This window comes from Xyrauchen texanus, chromosome 4 (genome assembly GCF_025860055.1).
Source record: "Xyrauchen texanus isolate HMW12.3.18 chromosome 4, RBS_HiC_50CHRs, whole genome shotgun sequence".
NCBI lineage: Eukaryota > Metazoa > Chordata > Actinopteri > Cypriniformes > Catostomidae > Xyrauchen > Xyrauchen texanus.
Window position 1 is genome coordinate 6,631,716 of NC_068279.1, and position 21,777 is coordinate 6,653,492.

Genomic DNA, 21,777 nt, shown 5'->3' on the forward strand with positions numbered 1-21,777 from the left:
ATGCAAACAAAATATATGACCAACACCAAATTTCACGTGTTAAATTGTTTTATGTTATTATGCATTATTAGGCCTATCGATATCTATTAAAAAACATGTGTTTAAGGTTTTTTATAAATAGCTTTATATTAATAATTCATAATTTTTAACAAGTTCGCAGTAGCTAGCCAATACTATTTTGCACTTTTTAACCATAGTCATATGTATTTCAAATATTGCTACAAAACCAAAACATGGTGTCATTTCTCAAGGATCAAAAAAGTGTAGTTTAGTATTGTGCATGGCCACTATGTGCCATTTATGATTTTTAGAAATAACACAAAGTATTTTATAGTTGTTTATTTAATAAGCAGCACACAAACAGGGTATGCAATTATATTGACGCTGTATAAAATTGACCAAAAATGACTTATCTAGACAAATGTCCATAGCATAGTCTACAAAAAGCAGGAAAGAATAACAAATGCTTAGAATTATTAGTATTGACCTTTATAAATGAATTTTTGCACACAATGAAGCCTGTGCTGAAATTGTAGACCAGACGGTAGAGTATGAGATAAAATATATCCATTGGAGACCTAAAAAGTGGCCATTTAAAGAAAAAAAAAGAAAAAGAAAATATTGACATTCCAACTGATAAGTAAACCCAAATTCCCCCAAAAAAAACGAATCAGTTGCATAAAAGACACGCAAAAAGTGACGCTAAATAGTAATCTAATGTTCTGTACTTGTTTTTATATCAGCAGCTCTTCAAAAAATCTTGAGCTTTATAGTAACAAAGACTTCTTATACTTGAAGCTTTACAAGTTTTTTATTTGTTTTTATTAAATCAAACTACCCCTGCAGCTATGAAATTATACCCAAGTGCAATTATAAATTCTGAAGAGCTGTGATAAGAGTAACACTTTACAATAAGTATTTATTTGTTAATATTACTCAACTACATAAGTTAACATGAAGTACCAATGAACAACACTTTCACAGCATTTATTAACCCTTGGTTGAAGATGAAAATACTCTCATAATTTACTCACCCTCATGCCATCCCAGATGTGTATGACTTTCTTTCTCCAACAAAATTCACAAATGAAGATTTTTAGAAGAATATCTCCGCTCTGAAGGTCCATACAATGCAAGTGAATGGGTGCCATCATTTTGAAGCTCCAAATTCCACATAAGGGCAACATAAAAGTACTCCAGACAACTCTGGTGGTTAAATCCATATCTTCTGAAGTTCTCCTCCCTGCTCAGTCAATCTCCATTTCAGTTTCATGTTCCCATTCTTCTTCTTCTTCTTCTTCTTCTTCTGTTTTTGGTGATTCACAGTCTTAAAGCATATTGCCCCCTACTGGGCATAGAGGAGATTTTATGATAAAAATGACTTAAATATTGATCTGTTTCTCACCCACACCTATTATATTGTGTCTGAACACATGGATTTAATCACTGGAGTCATATGGATTACTTTTATGCTCCCTTGCAGCCCTTGATTTTGGAGCTTCAAAGATTTGGCACCGATTCACTTCCATTGTGAGGACCTAGAGAGTTGAAATATTACTTTAAAATCTTAATTTGTGTTCTGCAGAAGACAGTCAGTCATACACATCTGGGATGGCATGAGGGCTAGTGAATGATGAGAGAATTTTCATGTTTGTGTGAACTAACCCTTTAAAATGTTCATTTGAACATGAACTAATACATTTATCAAATGAAAGGTTGTATAGGTTAACATTAGTTATTGCATTATGAACCTAATGATGAACAACTGTGTTTTTATTCATTAACATTAACCACAATTATTAAGTGTGGATACAAATATTTTTAGTTTATGATACCTAACACACAAACTAATATTAACATACAGAACTTTATTGTAAAGTGTTACACAAGCAACTCGTTAATTCAAAGCCTGGAATGAGAAAGATCTCCATACATCATTTTAAAAGCCTTTTTTGTGACTCCTTTAATAATCAAAAGCACTTTTCAGGATAAATGTTCTAAACAACCTTTCCAAAACAATTGTTGTCAAATTTGCATATACATGTGGAGAAATCTCTCTTTAAGAGCATGTGCTTGGTTCACACAAAGTGAACAAAAGTAGAAAATAACAGCCTGCTCTGACATGAAGCAAATATTATAAGAGACTGTAAGGCCACACTGATGCTGAGCCTCTTTAAAAGGCAGCAAAGGCAGAAATGTCACGAGCAGAGTCAATGTGCTGTCATTCAAACAGACAGTTGTGCAAAAAGATTTCCTTTATCTCAAAAGAAGATCAACTGACAAAGTGGTACTGGCGTGACCCAGTGATTTCAATGATTTGAGACTAAATATATGCAGATTAATCCTACATTAATGTATTTGTTGATTGATGGCCTTTTAAGATGTACAGACTAAAAATTCCCATCTCTGTCAAAAAGGGGAGTTTAAGTTCTCAATAAATGCATGAATCTCACAAAAAGTGTCCTGGGTACATTGCACTCCATGATAAAGAAAAAGAAAGAAAGAAAACTATATTATATTTAGCAAGAAAACAATTTTTAGAATCAAAATGATCTTTTTTTTTTTTTTTACTGCATGACAAATAAAACTATTACTTTAAGGTCTTTTAAATCAACATAAATTGATTAAGATAAAGGCAGTCCAACAAATACTCCCATGATGTATAAAAATGTTCCAATATAAATAATATATATTTACATTTACATTTATGCATTTGGCAGATGCTTTTATCCAAAGCGACTTACAGAGACCTTATTACAGGGACAATCCCCCCCAGAGCAACCTGGAGTTAAGTGCCTTGCTCAAGGACACAATGGTGGTGGCTGTGGGGCTCGAACTAGCGTCCTTCTAATTACCAGATTACCAGTTATGTGCTTTAGACCACTACACCACCACCACTCCATATAATATATATTTCTTTCACAATACAGCAATGTGAATTTCATGCATTTATGGTAATGAGAATTGAAGGGGTAGGGGGTGTTAACTGCCATTAAATTAAGGTCAAAATGCAAAAATACATAATAGTCCAAACCAATAAAACACCAGGCTTCATTTTCTTTACGGAAAATATAATTTCTTCTATTTGACTTTGGCATGAAAGATGACTCGGACATGTTCTTCATGAGATTCACCTGAATAACTTTGCTGTAAACATTTGCGGTTTGATTATTTGCGATTTTACACAAAATAATCACTAATAACAGAACGATTTAGGTATTTGAAATGCTCATATATATATATATATATATATATATATATATATATATATATATATATATATATATATATAAAAAGATACTTGCTCTAGTTCAATCATCAGTAACTGCTTATCTATGTGCAATATTTAAATGACACTAAAGGTTGCTACAATAGTAAAACTCCTGGTCCTTGCTCTTAAAGGGACAGTCACCCCAAAATGAACATTCTCTCTCAAACTTACACTAATGTGGTTCCAAAGCCCATGTCTTTCAATCTTTCATTAGATCTAGAGAAAAAAAAATGCAATGAAAGTGAATGGTTACTAAGGTTGACATTCGGCCTAACGTCTCTTTTTGCATCCTATGAAAGAAAAAGTCATATGGGTTTTGGAATGACATGGGGGCGATTAAATGATGACAGATTTTGGGGTGAACTATCCCTTTAAACAAGGTTAGTTAAGAAAAGAAAAACTAACAATACTGGAAGACCCGCCTGTGCACAATACTCACACTAGTAAGTGTTTTTGCACTGCAAAAGGGCAGAACATAAATGCCAGCAAATAAACCCCCAACATGGATTTTACACCGTTATATTTCAGGAAGAAACATCACAACAATATTTGCTTATTTCCATTGCATTGAAGTAATAAAGGCTGCAGATCTAATGACATGCACCATAATTTCTAATTCACTAAAAAAAAAAAAAAAGAAAAGTGCTTAAAACTGTCTGACTTCAGCAACGATATATGCTATGACACTGTCATTTAAATCAGCATGTATAAATACTAAAATTCTCTCTAATGGGGTATGATATGATCAGTGCATGTGATTTTAGCACCTGTGTGGTTATGGCTAGATGATAAGATGGCAATACTGTGTTAGTGGCACTGAGAAGATCTACCATCCACCACACGGGCATTTTTCAACCCTCCTCACACTAAAGAGGCAATTAACTTCAGAAGGGCTTCAGAGAGGCACATCCTTCCTCTGAGCTTGAAGCATCTCGGTCACACTCACAATGTCTTCTTCTGGCACCTGAGAAAGAAAACAAAAATTGTGAAAGAGTGAGCGATATAAAGATTTAGGCGAAGTGTTAGGGGAGAGACAATTCTTTTGAGTGAGCATCCGGCACGATCATTTTTATTCAATCCCTGAACAACTCCCAAACAAATGACTCCTATGAGCCAGTTCTTTTCAGTGAGTCAAAAGAATACAGCATGATCAGTGTAGTCCGATTCCCAAACAAATAATTATTTTCAGCTGGTTCTTTTCAGTGAGTCAAAATAATACAGCGTGACCAGTTTTGTCCTATTCCCGAACTAATGGATCTTTTCAGCCGGTTCATTTCAGCGCAAAAGCATACAGAATGGCCAGTGTGGTCCGATTACCAAACAAATGAATCTTTTCAGCCGGTTCTTTTAAGTGAGTCAAAAGCATACAGAGTGACCAGCATTGACCGATTCCTGAATGAATGGATCTTTTCAGCGAGTCAAAAGCTTACACACAACTAATATAGTCCGATTCCCAAACAAATTACTCCTATGTGCCGGTTCTTTACAGGGAGTCAAAAGTATACAGGGTAATCAGTGTAGTCTGATTCCTGAATGAATGAATCTTTTCAGCGAGTCAAAAGCATACAGAGTGACCAGTGTTGTTCGATTCACGAACAAATTAATCTTTTCAGCCGGTTCTTTTCAGTGAGTCAAAAGCACACAACCAATATAGTCTGATTCCCAAACAAATTACACCAATGAGACCGTTTTATCAGTGAGTCAAATGCATACAGAGTGACCAGTGTTGTTCGATTCCCAAAACAATTCATCTTTTCAGCTGGTTCTTTTAAGTGAGTCAAAAGCTTACAGGATGACCAGTGTTGTCCGATTCCTGAACGAATGATTCTTTTCAGTGAGTCAAAAGCATACAGAGTGACCAGTGTTGTCCGATTCCTGAACGAATGATTCTTTTCAGTGAGTCAAAAGTATTTAGAGTGACCAGTGTTGCACAATTCCTTACAATTGACTCTGGTACATTTTAGTAAGTCAAAAGCACACATGCAACCAATAAATTATGATTCCAGGAGGAATTTTATGGGCAATCTTTTTTTTTAATGAATCAAATACTAGTGACTATGTCCGTTAGTCCAAAATTGGCTGAGTCGGACTGAAGACTGAGTCCATAACAGGCAGAGTCCGAATGAATCCGTTTAAGAATTTGAATTAAAATTGTAACCATAAACTCAACATCAATATTTTAACCTTCACAACTAAGAAAACATTTTGTAAATATAAATGCAAAAACACATTAAAAATTCCTAAAATTGCAAGAACGTATCTAGAACGTTCTGGGAACTAATTTTTTTTTAATTGGGAGTAGTTACTAACTGGTTATTCATATGACAATGTGTAGTTAAAAAAGGTACAAAAAATAGTTTTGTATTAATTAAATGAAATTATATAGGCTACCGCTTTTTTCATTTGTTTACCATTTTTATTTAATATATAGTTAGGACAAATTATCATAATGCAATCATGCCGCCTCTAAAATGTTTGTGAAAGTCATTAAGTCTCAAAAAAATAAATAGTTAAATACGGAATCAAAATCGTATCTAGAATAGTTTAATTTCTTAGGATTCTCATCCCTCATTAATTGCATAATGGACAAGCTGACAAAACAAATGTGTTTCTAGGCAACAATAACATTGATGAGCAAAAGTCATGCCCAAGCCAGGTCCTTTGCATTCCACTTTCCTCATGACTGTACAGTGAAATATGGGAGTATGATTATGATGGTGGGGAGTTCAGTGTTGATGACTTGTACTGATGGTTTACATCATCAACATTGCACTATATATAGCATTTCCTTGAATGGCATATCTATGCTTGCATGAAAAACTCTGATGACTGATCCCCATTTTCTGTGTAAGTGATAGCTCTGGAAAGAATCTCTCCTAATTGCATAATTCATAAACTAGGATGTTTTTCTTGCGCCTACACACGTGTAATGCTGTCACAAAATTGCTGCTACACTGTACATGTTAACACATAGAAAGGAAAATACTGCTCCTTTGTCATTTGTTTTCTTGTTGCTTCATTTCTTAATGCTTTTAAATGCAAGTAATCAATTTTCACAGATCGGTTACTAAGATTACAAGATATACATTTCATAATCTTGTTTTAAATGGGTGTTTCAACTTGGGCTCTTTCATGTCCCAGGGGTTGATTTTTATTCAAATTAACAGATTAAATTTGTTTCTTTTTGTTACATAGTCACATTAAAGCTGACTTAGAAACTTTTTACCAGACCTTCAGCATTCCTTTTTGGTACATTTCAAAATGTCTTTGTGCCTTGCTCAAGGACACAATGGTGGTGGCCGTGAGGTTAGAACCTGTGACCTTCTGATTAACAGCCCTGTGGTTTAGCCACAAGCATGTGTGTCAAAGAGTCAACATTCCATAATATTTTAGGAAAAAGAGAGACATACCAGAGCATGATCAAAACTGAAGGTACTGATGTAATAAGCTGATATATCACTGTCTGCAAGGGGCTGAGAGATTTGAGCCACTATTCCACATTCATCTGAAAAAGACAGAGGTAAGTCAATAATTGGGATTCGTGCATTTTTCCGATTTAATCTATTGTGTACAGTATGTTCATCTATCACTTATAGAGCACCTGCTATTGTCAGGACTATTGCTCCAGGTGTGAATGGCTCGTTGGAATCTACTTTTTAGATTCAAAATGTTGACTGCAACAAATATTTGCCTTTAAAAATGTAAAGCCTTAAATAGATAGTTCACCCAAAAATGAAAATTCTCTCATCATTTACTCACCCTGATGCCTTCCCAGATGTGTATGACTTTCTATCTCTGCAGAACACATGCAAAGTTTTTTAGAAGAATATCTCCGCTCTGAAGGTCCATACAATGCAAGTGAATGGGTGCCAACATTTTTAAGCTCCAAAATCCACATAAGGGCAACATAAAAGTACTCCAGACAACTCTGGTGGTTAAATCCATATCTTCTGAAGTGATATGACAGGTGTGGGTGAGAAACAGATCAATATTTAATTTATTTTTCCTTCACTAGGCAGGGAGGACAATTTAGAGGGACAATTGAAAATAAATTACTTAAAATTTGATCCATGTCTCACCCACACCTACCATATCATGTTTGAATGCATGGACTATTATTAATAGTTTTATGGATTATTTTTATGCTCTCTTTATATGGATTTTGGAGCTCGAAATTTTGGCACCCATTCACTTGTATTGTGAGGACCTACAGATTGGAAATATTCTTCTAAAAAATCTTCATTTTTGAAAAACACACATCTGGGATGCCAGAAGGGTGAGTAAATCATGAGAATTTTCATTTTTGAGTGAACTATCCCTTTAAATGATTGGATCACACAGGCACCATATCCATGACATGCTCAACCCAGTGAGGTGCCCTGCAATCTACTACCTACATGGGTACTAAGCAGGTAATTGGAACCTGGCATATCTAAATGACATTTGTTCTGATTGGCAAATGAATGCGGTTTTTGCAGCTTATATTTCATTAATGGTCTGGGTAGATTGAGGAAGGTGCTATGTGTTGTGAACTATAGAGTATGTCAACATAATAGATACAACTTTTATTTTAAAAGACCAAGATAAATCTCATTTGTAATAAAACTGCAAGAGAATGCAGCTCACCGAATCCAAGAGGCTGCCCTCCTATCCTCACCATCTTCCAGAGCTCACCAGAACTACTGGTGAAAAGAAGATCAGCAGGAAATCTAAAAGAGACACATTTTCTCAGATGCAAATGTGGCCATAATAAAGACTTGATACATCTGAACCATCTCTATATGAGGGTCTTACTGTTTCTGTGCTTCCGTGTCCATCACCAATGAAATGTATCCATCAATCAGAGAGAATGAGAAGAACTTGATGCCTTCAATTTTCTGATCCACACTGGCGCCCTCTTTTGGACTGTAGGAGATATTGCAAGAAAAACAATGTCAGAAATAAAAAAAATAAAAAAAACAATACAAAAAAACCTTGACTTGATTTACAACTTCAAATACGTCTGCATACTATTTTATTTTAAAATGTAAGGCAAAGAAGGCCTAGCCAATATTTACCATTTTGATTCTGTTTATAAGGACGCATCCATGTTTTTTGATCTAAACAATGTCTTGTATACAGTAATATCAGCAGGTTTTTAGCACAGTCAAAAGTATGTAAATTGTGATATGATTTAAGAACCACCTGTGACATTGAAATAGTAGACCAATATTGGTCTGCTAATGTTGCAGAGTTTTTCACACGCAGACAAGATTTCTGCATGAGTTTGTGGCAGAATGATTCTTACCTGTTAGAGTAGAACAGAACGTCTATGAGGGTGGTGGCAATCGCTGGCAGAGTGTCTGGATCTAGACTCATTACACAGAACTGATTTTCTGGGATCAAGACCGGATGAACCTTTGCATGCAGTACTGACCACACACACACACAACTCTTTAATGTCACAAATTAACAAGCATAGTAGGGCACTATCACTTGTATAATGTACACACTGTTAATGTGTCCACAACCATTTTTTTTTTATGAAACCACAACAAAAAAAATGGGCCTGTCTCAGAAAACAAAGAATTCTGAAAATGTAGTAAAGTAAAAAAATATATAATAATGCAGTTTCAGAATTTTAAAGACACAACCCAATAAATCTTCTTGCAGCGTATGTCTTTGTGGATAAGTCAGAATATGTCCCTCTTTAACTTCAGTCTCACCCTCTCTGCCGTTCCCCTGGAGGCTGTTCCAGTCGTCCTGACTGTGAATTGGTACAGGCTCACCCCCCTCCTCTCTGAAAATATTAAACTCCACCTCTAGAGTCTCCATCACCACTGGCAAGTCTTTCTCTCGCACCTACGACAAAAGAAAAATCAACACTTTACTATATACAATATGGTATCATTTTTGTACCTAAAACACCTACCAGCACTTTCTAAAGTACAACAAAGTCACACACAAAGAATTGGCCGCAAGCATAAATTCGAAAAAGCTCTTACACACATATACAGTATATAGGTCAATTAATCAATTCATTAAATTGGGTCTGCAAAATGAATAATCAAAATTATTTTGACAACCTTTGTCAGTAGGGGCATAAAAACATAAGATCATCTAACATTACACAACTTCCTTTACACATCAACAAAAAAAAAGTGCCATTACTTTGTGAAAAATTTACAATAGGTGTTTGATGTCTCGTATTTATGCCACGCCAGCATTTCCTTAATACTTTATTTATTTACAAAATACCTTTGTCTATGGGTTCAGCCCACTGTTGCTTCCTTTGGTTGGTAAACCACTGCACAAAGCTATTCCAGCCAAATAATAATAATAATAATAACAACAACAACAAGTTGGAAACTCAAAATTTGATGAGATCTTTTATTTTACTTATTGTTTAGGTCAGTAAGACGACGGGGAACTTGGATTTTTTGTGTTATTTTGGCCTTGTCGGCTCCTGAAGTTTAACCCCACGTGTTCTTTTTCTTTTCTTCTCAACAAACTGATAATCATTTACTACTTTAGTCTCATAGTTTTTCTGACGCGACCTGACCCTAGACGGGTCATAACACTTCTCCAACTTGACCAATGTGACATCATATAAAACACCAAAACTGCAGATGCTTCAACAGGTAAGTTTATGGTTGATAATGTCTTAACCTTGTAAAGGTATCCTGAATCAAATTTGATACAGGATTTTCTAAAGCCTCGGCATCATTAATCAAAATTTTGCAGAAAATGTTGTTATATGCAATGTACTATATATCTACTGCTACCATGGTGAACGTTTCCATGCATTTCTTAAAGTAGAAATACTTTTTTTTTTTTTTTTTATTAAAACTCTTCGCCTTCATATTGCGAAGCACTCATCTTTTTGATGTGTAATCTTTGCTGATTTTGATATAGTAAAATTGGCAAACACTATACAGTTACTGATATTTTAAAATGAGTATTTGTTGCTTATAAGCAACTTGTGCTTGTTTAAAATTTTGTACATTATTTTATTAAAAAAAAACATGTTGAAATCCATACATATCAAATATGATACAAAAGGCTTTTGAGGTATATCTCTCAATCACCATTACATTCATGCCTAGTGCCCACCAAAAAAAAAAAAAAAGGGTTAGTTCACCCAAAAATGAATATTCTCTCATTATTTATTCACCCTGATGATATTCCAGGTGTGTATGACTTTCTTTTTTTTCGCCAGAACACATTTGAAGAAAATATATTTTAGCTCAGTAGGTCCTTAAAATGCAAGTGAATGGAGATTTCGCTTTTGAACTTCAAAAATCACAGACAGTCAGCTTAAAAGTAATCCATATGACACCAGCTGTTAAATGAATGTCTTCTAAAGTGACAGGATTGCTTTTGGTGCAAAAAAGATCAACTCTAAATCATGCTTCCGGTCAGCAGCGGTATGCAAGTGTGACATAATCGCATTGGCATTTGAAACACGAATTGGCAATTGAAGAACTGAGGCACGTGCGTCACAGCAAGAAGAGCAGCGCTGTTTACAAGTGAGGAGGAGGAACACCGTACGGTAGCTTGGTTTAGATTTGTATTTATCTGTTTACTCACTCAAAATGGTGCGTTTGTGTGCTTAATCTGGATGTCTGCACCGAGTGGAGAACGTGAGATTATGTCTGTATCACGGCAACGGTAATATGTCTCACGAGAGACCACGTCTCCACCCTCTCATGAAGCCCTCGTAAAACAGGACAATAACAACCTTTAAAACCTAATGTATCACACACACACACACACACACACACACACACACACACACACATCATACATACATATACTGTGATATATATATATATAATTATTACACACACACAGTTTTTCATAATTCCAGTTAACTGGAATTATGATACAGTAAATTAAAAGGGAAACAATCTGTCTGCAAAAAATTGTTGGAAAAATTACTTGTGTAATGCACAAACTATAGTTTGCAAATATGAAACCTGTGGAGTGGTTAAAAAAATAGCTTTAATGACTATAATTATATTATAATATTTTAATAATCAACCCAAGTGTATGTAAACTTCTGACTTCAACTGTATGTAGCAATATATATATATATATATATATATATATATATATATATATATATATATATATATATATATATATATATATATATATATATATATATACATACATACACACACACACACAAAGGATTATTAGGAACACCATACTAATACTGTGTTTGACCCCCTTTCAGCCTTCAGAACTGCCTTAATTCTACGTGGCATTGATTCAACAAGGTGCTGAAAGCATTCTTTAGAAATGTTGGCCCATATTGATAGGATAGCATCTTGCAGTTGATGGAGATTTGTGGGATGCACATCCAGGGCACGAAGCTCCCGTTCCACCACATCCCAAAGATGCTCTATTGGGTTGAGATCTGGTGACTGTGGGGGCCATTTTAGTACAGTGAACTCATTGTCATGTTCAAGAAACCAAATTGAAATGATTCGAGCTTTGTGACATGGTGCATTATCCTGCTGGAAGTAGCCATCAGAGGATGGGTACGCGGTGGCCATAAAGGGATGGACATGGTCAGAAACAACGCTCAGGTAGGCCGTGGGATTTAAACGATGCCCAATTGGCACTAAGGGGCCTCAAGTGTGCCAAGAAAACATCCCCAACACCATTACACCACCACCACCAGCCTGCACAGTGGTAACAAGGCATGATGGATCCATGTTCTCATTCTGTTTACGCCAAATTCTGACTCTACCATCTGAATGTCTCAACAGAAATCGAGACTCATCAGACCAGACAACATTTTTCCAGTCTTCAACTGTCCAATTTTGGTGAGCTCTTGCAAATTGTAGCCTCTTTTTCCTATTTGCAGTGGAGATGAGTGGTACCCGGTGGGGTCTTCTGCTGTTGTAGCCCATCCGCCTCAAGGTTGTGCGTGTTGTGGCTTCACAAATGCTTTGTTGCATACCTCGGTTGTAACAAGTGGTTATTTCAGGCAAAGTTGCTCTTCTATCAGCTTGAATCAGTCGGCCCATTCTCCTCTGACCTCTAGCATCAACAAGGCATTTTCAGCCCACAGGACTGCTGCATACTGGATGTTTTTCCTTTTCACACCATTCTTTGTAAACCCTAGAAATGGTTGTGCGTGAAAATCCCAGTAACTGAGCAGATTGTGAAATACTCAGACCGGCCCGTCTGCACCAACAACCATGCCACGCTCAAAATTGCTTAAATCACCTTTCTTTCCCATTCTGACATTCAGTTTGGAGTTCAGGAGATTGTCTTGACCAGGACCACACCCCTAAATGCATTGAAGCAACTGCCATGTGATTGGTTGATTAGATAATTGCATTAATGAGAAATTGAACAGGTGTTCCTAATAATCCTTTAGGTGAGTGTATATATAGCCGTACATACATTATATACATCTATATATCTACACAGTTTATTTTTTGTTTAATGGTTAAAACTAAAGCTCAATTAAAAAAATATTTTCCAACTATATTTCAGGCTTTATAGGGTTAATAATACAGGACAGTTTAAATTTTTTATTTAATAAGATCATACAAATAGACACACATGCTTACCAGAATAAAGTCTGTCTGATACGTGGAGAGCATGAAGACGGACACGTGCTGCTCGGCCAATGGAGCGATAACAGATTTGGCGATCTTGGTGACCCCCACAGCCTGCGAGCTACTGGAAGCATTGCCATTGGAGACAACGTTGAGAGGGAGCCAAATGGACCCCTCCACCTGTAAGTGCTCTGACGGCTGTAGCTCTGGACACAGAAAAAGATGGAGAAGATGGTCACCAAATATAGGCATGGCATATATCAAACATATCGCATATCAACACAATCAAATTTAAACAACATGTTTCCTTCACAACCCAAAGACATTTAATAACATTCCAAGAGACTCCAGCATATTTTAGCTTGACAAGGCATTATTACTATTGCTCACACTTAGAGTTAGGGGTTTGTTCAAATCTCTAATACCAAGTATTATATTTTAGTGAGTAACTCATTCCACACAGTTTGTACAGCAGATATTAATTATATGATATGAAAGTGCAGATTGTTTATGAGAAATCAATTGAATTTTCATATTTTCTCTGGAGGGCAAAAACAAACAAAACGCACTTAAAATGAAGGAGGGGCTTGAGATATATCTAGTGACAAGACTATCATAGAGACTTGGAGGTGTGCTCCTGTGACTTGGGCCAGGGAGCAAACACCTAGCAGTTGCCAAAACGGAATACGCTCACTTTTTACATTATCTGTGCAGATTTTGAGGGAAAATATGGGTGGGCAATGCCTAGAACTTTTATAAATGACATATGTCGCAATTCTGTGAAAACCTGGTGAGTTCTGGGAATGCAGATTGCATCTGGGCCTTGCAATCGCCCAAAACACCATAGCATTGTGGCATTGAGTTTTGAACGAGCAAGCACCACTCACATTTTCCTCAGAAAATGTAAAAAAAACTAGTTGCATTATGGCATTCAAAGAAATTATTATTTATTTATTTTTTAAAGAAACTAGCCAAAAGAGCACTTGAGAACGTTGTTTTCCAATCCTGAGTCTATAATTATTCACAGAGATGACACAGGAAGTCACACATCTGCACCAACTGCATCTTAAGAGGACAGGCCTTCTGCATAAACAACTTGACAATATAAAAGTTAAAAAGTTAACTGGGTCATTCTGTACATGATCACTGAACTTATCAGCACCAGCCATTCAAGCAGCTGCTCTCTATGAAAGAACCAAATTAAACAATTTTAGAAAAGAAGATCTGATCAATTTGACATACAGTGGGCTTTAAGAGTCCTCTTGTAAAACTGATTCATGTCAGATTTGTTATAGTTTTTTCCCTTATAAACTATACTATCAGCATAACTCTAAAAAATGCATGTTAATGAATAGTTCAACTTTTCACTCAATGACAGCATGCACTCAAGCAGGCATAAACAAAACCCGATATGATCCATGTTTTCCAGCATGATTTTAGAATGTTTCAAAGACCATCTTGTGTGCTTCAATGAAAGCAAGAAAATCTGACATTTTGTCCTAAAGAGTTAACACAACCTCACAATTGTCAGTTTTAATGAATCCTCTCTTGTTCATTTTACTCAAGAAATGAATGTAAAAAATTGAACTTAACAAGTTGTTTATATGCTTTCAAGCTTTACTAAATCTATTTGCGTTGGGACAACATGAATATTTTATTTTGTAAACTGAAACTGGGGCACTCCATAATGAGAGAAAATGTTAAAATGAAGTGTTAAATAATGTGTCTTTGTGCAAAACGAATGTAAAGCGGGACACTTGTTATTGTTTAATGAAATGTTGAATTGAGATTTAGAAGAGTTTGGTATGTTAGAGTTTTGGGGGTTACCAGCATGGTGAAAAATGTAGCTTGAGCTAGGTTGAGGACAGGTACAAAGCATAGAATTGCTATGCTAAGCATAGCATAGCATTGTGTTTCCCATTAGCATGTATTTAGCATGATAGAATACACTGTAGTAGCTAGTTAATCATGGAAAGACTCATTTGAGTTCATTTAACATGTCTAATTTAGTTGAGTTTACTTCAAAGAGATTTGGGTGCTAGAGGAAACAATTGAATGAAGTATTTAAGTTGAGATTACATGTTTTTATTTAATTTAAGCGGAATTTAAGCATTTTAAACGCGTAGAAGCACTGTCCACGATCGAACAATGTTCAGCCAAATAGTGTTTTTTTTTTTTGAACGAGTGCAAAATATTTCTTATTTATTTTGCATCAAAACATTTATTTGTTTTAAATGTTTTGTTAACCCATTATATCTCTTTCAAACATAGAGAAAACAACTTGTTCTCATTTCAGAATCGGAACATCTAAATAGTTTCTCCTTTCGCTTTGTGGGTTTTGCCTTCCTGAGAGTCATGAGATGGGGAAAGAGCTTTTGCTGTAGAGGTGCAGGAGTTTCTCAGCATAAAGGAAACTGCTGTGTGGGTCAGAGGTGGAGGACAGCCGTACAGGCAAGTTCGACAATAACAGCCATGAACTCTTGTGACCATGTACCTTCGCACCTGTCCATCTATTTCCCTCTATGCTGTATAAATCTAATGATTTAGATACATCTTAATACAATTTTAGCACTTTATGTATATAATATTTATACTAATATATATATATATATATATATATATATAATAATTTTACTTCAAATTCAAAAGATAATTGACACTGGAAAAACTTTTCTGTGCTGACTAAATCAGATCCACATTATTATGCCATTGGTTGAAACTGCATTGATTTTGCTACGTTCACAGCTCTCACCCACACTGGAATTATGTTTTCTTCAACTGAAAATGGAGACTTTCGAAAACACATTATTAGTACTGCACAATTTGAAAAAGTAAAAAAAAAAATAAATAAAAAATGCCATTAGAAAACGGAAAAAGTTTTTATGTTAATATGTTTAAATCAAAAACGTATTAGTGTGGATATGGCCCAATTAAAAGGTGCAGGAATATTTTATCAATAATTTAGTCATTTTTCCCCTCATTCATTACTCCTTAAGACATTAATTGTAATTTTAATTAATTACAACTTTGTAATTTTGAAAAATGTGTTGTTTTTTTCTACATGGGGAGGGTCTCCTCACGGGGGCTGCCATGTTAGTATCACATGACCAGCCAAATGCTACTCATTTAATCATAGTAACTGGCCTTTTATTGGACACTTCCACCCATGAAATAAATCTATCATGACCGATTGTGATTAGTGAATTTCTCCAATGGAATCAGTAACTAAAAACTCTGAATCCATGCCCCTAGGTGTCAGTGTCCAAGATGACAAAAACATTTAAATAAATGAGTACACCTTTTAAAAAAACATTATACACAAGAGTACTATTGGTCTTATCCAAGCATTTCACAAATCCATTTACGCAGTGAAATCTTCCACACATTCGATTCTATATGGATTTACATTGTTTAAAGTTATCAAGTACAGAATGTTCAGTTTAAAGCAAAGATGTAGTTCTCTGCTGTATAGTGCTCAATGCTCGGTCAGTAGCAGCTTTCTCCACAGCAACATAATTTCCACGCAACGCATGTGTATATAACAAACATGGCATCCGAGGAAGATACTGCTATGTTATTCTCCATTTCTTTGACTTGTTGTTGGGCTCCACCATATGATGTTCATTATCCAGTCTGTTCACGCACATGCACACTCTTCAAAAACCTGTAAGAAAGGCCCTTATGTGTTTACATGACCATATAAGCCACAGTGTCTCTGGGAGAATCCTGGGTGTGTTAAACCGCTTTCTCGTTATTCCTTAAACAGCATTAGGAAAATGGCATTCTTGTCTACGTGAGGTTTCAGAATGCCGCTTTCTGCAATAGCCATGGAATAAAACCGATATCTTAAGTGCATGTAAATGTGGTCAATGTGTTAATAAATGCTTCAAGTAAACTGAGAATGTTAAAAACATTCTAAGACCTCTTATGGGAAAGGGAACCTTTTGTTTTACAGGTCAATCAAGTAAAACAACTAAACTCATTGGGCCTCAATCAATTGTTAACAATAGCATTCTTATGGAAGCATGGTTTTAAGAATTACATTTACGTATTTGGCAAATGCTTTTATCCAAAGCGACTTACAGTGCACTTATTACAGGGACAATCCCCCCGGAGCAACCTGGAGTTAAGTGCCTTGCTCAAGGCCACAATGGTGGTGGATGTGGGGATTGAACCAACAACCTTCTGATTACCACTTATGTGCTTTAACCCACTACACCACCACCATGACTAAGAATGACTAACAAAAACAAAATTCTGCTCATGTATCATGAATGAGGCCCATTTTTGTTCCTTTGAAGATCTTTGATTGAAACTGGAAGATATAACATTGTTGTATTTGCACTACAGGAAATATTTGTAATTTGATACAGGAATCAGAATGCAACTAAACAGTCACATTCACATCTGAATTAAATCCATTTTGGTAAATCATGCAATGAAACGACTCCCAGCTGATCGCCTCCATTAACCATATGTGCTGCATCCAGCCAATATCACTTACATCAGAAATAGCTCAGATATTTACAACCAGAACATTAAACCAGACAGGTAAACTAATCTGAATTATGCGCAAGCTGACAGGTCCTATTTTTGGGATTCCCTCATCTTTTTTTGGAAGGTCATCAAAGAGCAGAGATGTGCTGAAACAGAAGAAGCCTTCACTAATATTATAAGCGGACTTCAGGGGAAGGGGAGCTACAAAAGTGTTAAATATGGCCCCTTTATCTACACCTATGCAAACCTAACAACAACGGACGAGCAGTTAATCCTGAGAACAGCATAAACTGATGCCATATTCGCCGTTTATTCCATGGCAACGCAGACAGTCAATGGACTTTGAACACAAGCGCTTTGGAGAGTAGTGTGTTTGTGTGTTACCTTTAAATCCCTCTTCATCGAGGACAACCGTGTAATTTTCCGGAGTTTCCGTCAGACTGAAAAATTTGCATCTGTGTGAAAGAGAGAGCAAAGTGAGAGAGCCGAAAATAAATACAGAAAAAAAATTGACAAATTAGACATTGTTTAATTAACTAGGTCTGGGGCTTGATACAGATTTCCTGATTCAAAATCGATTCATAGAAGTTTATTTCAGTTATAATGTCCATTTTGCTTACATATAAAAGAAATGATCTCCCAGCTAATGCTGTTAATTATACAGAGGACCTTTTAACTACGTTCATTAGGAAAATATACATTTTACTAATTATATTTTATTACCTTTTCATCATTTTGGTCACATTTTGACTTTTTAAAAATGACCAAATCGATGTATTCAATCAATAAATAAGATATATTTCATATATTATTTTTGTTACATATTTATTATTAAATTGCATAATTTGTACTATTTACAGGTATTTGCATTAATTTGTTGAACACGTGCTAAAATCGGTACTGTCTAACAAAAAAATGCATTTCTGTAAACAGCGCCTTTAAATAAGCGCATGTTAACTAGAGATGACTCGAATGGCTTTACCTCATCTTTGCGATGAGAGACAGAATAATAATGCACATTGAGTGAAAGATCGATCATAGGATTAAAGAATCGATATTGAGATCGTTCAAATGAAGATCGCGATGCATCGGAAAAACGATATTTTTTACCCACCCCTATAATGAACAAAAACAATGCAGATTGTTGTAAAGAGAGAGTGCTCCAGAGGGAGAGAGGGAGAGATTTAGTAGGCTGTTTTGGTTGTTCATTAAAAAGTTAGGGATGCTCAAATGGTTAATGTACATGTGAAAGTAAGAACACAAGGAAGTGCGTGTTTGTGTGAATTGTGATGGGCTTGGACACAAATTCTTAAGGTGCCAGTCCAGGAACCCAGAACAACATGCTCCACTTCATTCAGTCTGATCTTTTGTGTACAGGCCACAGTACTGAGGGGGCAACAGCAAGAGGGAATCATGGGAAAAAGAACCATGTCATGCCTTCTTCTGCACAAAGACACCCATACAAGTCTCCACCTACATCAATTTGACTAAAGCTCAATAGCGATTAGTTATGAATAGCATCACATGGTCTAATGACTCAGACTCAATTGTTTGCATTGCATTAAGTTCTCAATTATCAAACAATTTAAAAGGTAAAATACGCATATCACATATCTCGATAACCAAAATGAAGACTTTAGCCTTAAGCTACATTTTTACATTTTCAGCAGAAAACATGAGGCGCTTGCCCCTGTAAAATTTGGCACCTCAATAGTAAAGGGACTTTCACACCAAACACGTTTTTCTATGTGAACATCCACAAGGCGGACCTTCTGTGCAGCATCTCACGCAAGATTGCTTGGTGACAGTAAAGTATAGATACTACAGATATGTAAACCCTATGCATTTATTTTAGGGTTGTGCCGATGGACGATATCATCGTCCATCGTGATGGCTGACCAACATCACGATGTAGAGCCACCGTCGTGATGCCACGCCCTCTTTTGCGAGTCTTGCTAGTGTGACTCACTAATCCTAATCTCTTCTATAGTTAACCTAAAAACTTTGCAGGAATTGCTCTGTAAATTAAATTGAGAATATAACTAATGCATATATGCTATTTTAAATACTGTAGTATATGCCAGAGACGTGATGTGTTAGTCTGTGAAAATACCGTGTCAAGCAGGCTACACAAATATTGATCTTGACATTGTTAGCTTCTTGTCTTTTTTTTACATGTCTTACACTGTACATTTAGATTAAAATATTTTATGTTGTAGGCTACAAGAAAATAGCCTTTATTAATTAATTATTAGTAGTTGTAGTGTCTCAGAAAATCTTGCTCATTGTCACAAAGCTCTTGTATACACTGAAGCGGAAGTTTAAGATAAACCCAGACCAGCGAACGTCAAATAACTTTTGTCTGGTTAATACTTTTAAAGAAAATTTCCTTGGCCATAAATCCATAATGTCAAATCAAATGAAAGAAACAAGGTGAATATGAATAACACACATTTATTAAAACATAGAAGAACAACAAATAAAGAACAAGAAAACGGGAACAACACTCAGACCGAAAATCGGCATTAACATTTCACTTATAATTAGCAGCACAATTAACTTCAGCACAGGCTACAAAATAAATTATGTTATTGAAATATTGTAAAGTGGTCATATGAACTACACAATGAATGTTTAAAAAATAATATTCAAAATCGAATAGCTCCGCAACGGATGGCGAAAAATGCGTAAAGAAGTCTAATATATCTTTCACCATAGACCATGTTTAAATTTCTATGTTTCTGGCCAGAAATACCAACATATTCACTTTATCTGGTTTTAATAAGCTGCGGATTGGAGTAACTTCACTACCCGCTGTGCTGAAGACCCGCTCTGATGGAGTACTGGTAGCACATATGCACAGATATTTCCGTGCTAATCTTGCCATGAACGGAAACCTTTTGTCGTTCGTTTTCCACCAAGTCAGCGGGTCCTCTTCCCCATCGATGGCCATTTCCTGCAGGTACATGGTCATTTCTGCCTCGACCTTTTGCTCATCAGTGAGCATGGCTGTGGCTGCTCTCTTCGCAAGAAGGCTGCCCAAAGACGAATTTTTTCTTAGGCGCAATATATTAAAAAGCCCGGATGAGTACTAATTAGTTGGGCTAGTAAAATAACGAAATTATAGTTTTTCAGTAGAAAAACAATATCTATGTAAAGAGATATATTAAAATAAAAAGTGCTTAAAAGTGCACAACTCTTCTTAAGTGGAAGAAATATTTTTCCCCCTTACGTGCAACCTATTGGAAAGCGCGGATGAGTCAGTTGGGATAGTAAAATAACGAAATTATAGTTTTTAAGTGGAAAATAGTATTTATGTAAAGATATATATTAAAATAAAAAGTGCACAACTCTTCTTAAGTGAAAGCTAAAAAAAAAATGCTTCACGTGTCGTGCAACCTACTGATAAAGCACCGACGAGTCATTAGTTGGGTTAGTAAAATAACGAAATTATAATTTGTCATATAATTTTTGAAAATTATATGAAATTATATAACACCCCCCACCGACGATATCATCGTCCATCGTGATGTTTTACTGTCAACATCGTCAACTGCCAATTTAGAGGACATCGCCCAACCCTAATTTATTTACATTTACATTTATGCATTTGGCATGATGTTCTTTATTCAAAGTGATTACAGTGTATTACATGTATGCTAGGGCTGGATATATAGATTTCCTGATTCAATGTGATTCTGATTCACAAGCTCTCGATCCTATTTCGATTCGATATCCGTTCATATGGGATTATTTCAGTTATAATATTATTTCAGCTTTTTGAATGAATTTTCTCATATTCTCTACCAACCAATGCTGTTTTACAGGGGACCTTCTAACTACAGCAGGTACATTATACATTTTAAATATTAATTTTACTAATTGCCTTTTCATCATTTTGGCTTTTTAAAAATGAACAAATCAACATATTCAATGAATAAATAAGATATTAAATTTCATTTATTATTTTTTTGTTACATATTTATTGTTTAATTGCACAATTTGTAAATTTACAAGCATTTATATTGATTTGTTGAACACGTGCTAAAACCAGTACTGTCTCTTTAACAAAATTGGTATTTCTGTAAACAGCGCCTTTAAATGAGCACATGTTAACTAGAGAGGACTCGAATGGCTTTTCTTCATCTGTGCGATGCATGATTAGAATTAAATGTTTATTTTTAGTTGTTTTTGATCAACAACTGACTGTAAAGAACAGAAAGGGTATTAAAAGAGACTTTATTCAATGACAAATGGGTTGCGTGGATCTTGTCTTTGGACACATTACACAGAAAAACCTTTCCTCTCAACACGCTGTCAAAAGGATCTCGCTGATGAATACTGCACCACATAACTGGGGAGTGAAATCTAAACATTTACCAGCCAGTTGCTAAATATATACATTTTAGATTAATGCAATTAATCAGAAAATCTATATTTTTACCCACT

The 21,777-nt window shown here is 35.5% G+C and overlaps 1 protein-coding gene across 1 annotated transcript in view; it reads right to left on the minus strand.

The window, feature by feature from the left end:
• Positions 1 to 659: 659 nt before the first annotated feature.
• LOC127643224 (cytosolic arginine sensor for mTORC1 subunit 1-like) overlaps positions 660 to 21,777 on the minus strand; it is a 30,325-nt gene continuing 9,207 nt past the window's right edge. Inside the window, exons 2-9 of the mRNA XM_052125863.1 lie at positions 17,713 to 17,783; positions 12,844 to 13,037; positions 8,977 to 9,112; positions 8,559 to 8,682; positions 8,066 to 8,176; positions 7,898 to 7,980; positions 6,682 to 6,776; positions 660 to 4,235 (exon numbers count right to left, since the gene is read on the minus strand). Coding sequence (XP_051981823.1) covers positions 4,167 to 4,235; positions 6,682 to 6,776; positions 7,898 to 7,980; positions 8,066 to 8,176; positions 8,559 to 8,682; positions 8,977 to 9,112; positions 12,844 to 13,037; positions 17,713 to 17,783 — 883 coding nt within the window. The 3' untranslated portion in view covers positions 660 to 4,166. The remainder of the gene's footprint in view (positions 4,236 to 6,681; positions 6,777 to 7,897; positions 7,981 to 8,065; positions 8,177 to 8,558; positions 8,683 to 8,976; positions 9,113 to 12,843; positions 13,038 to 17,712; positions 17,784 to 21,777) is intronic.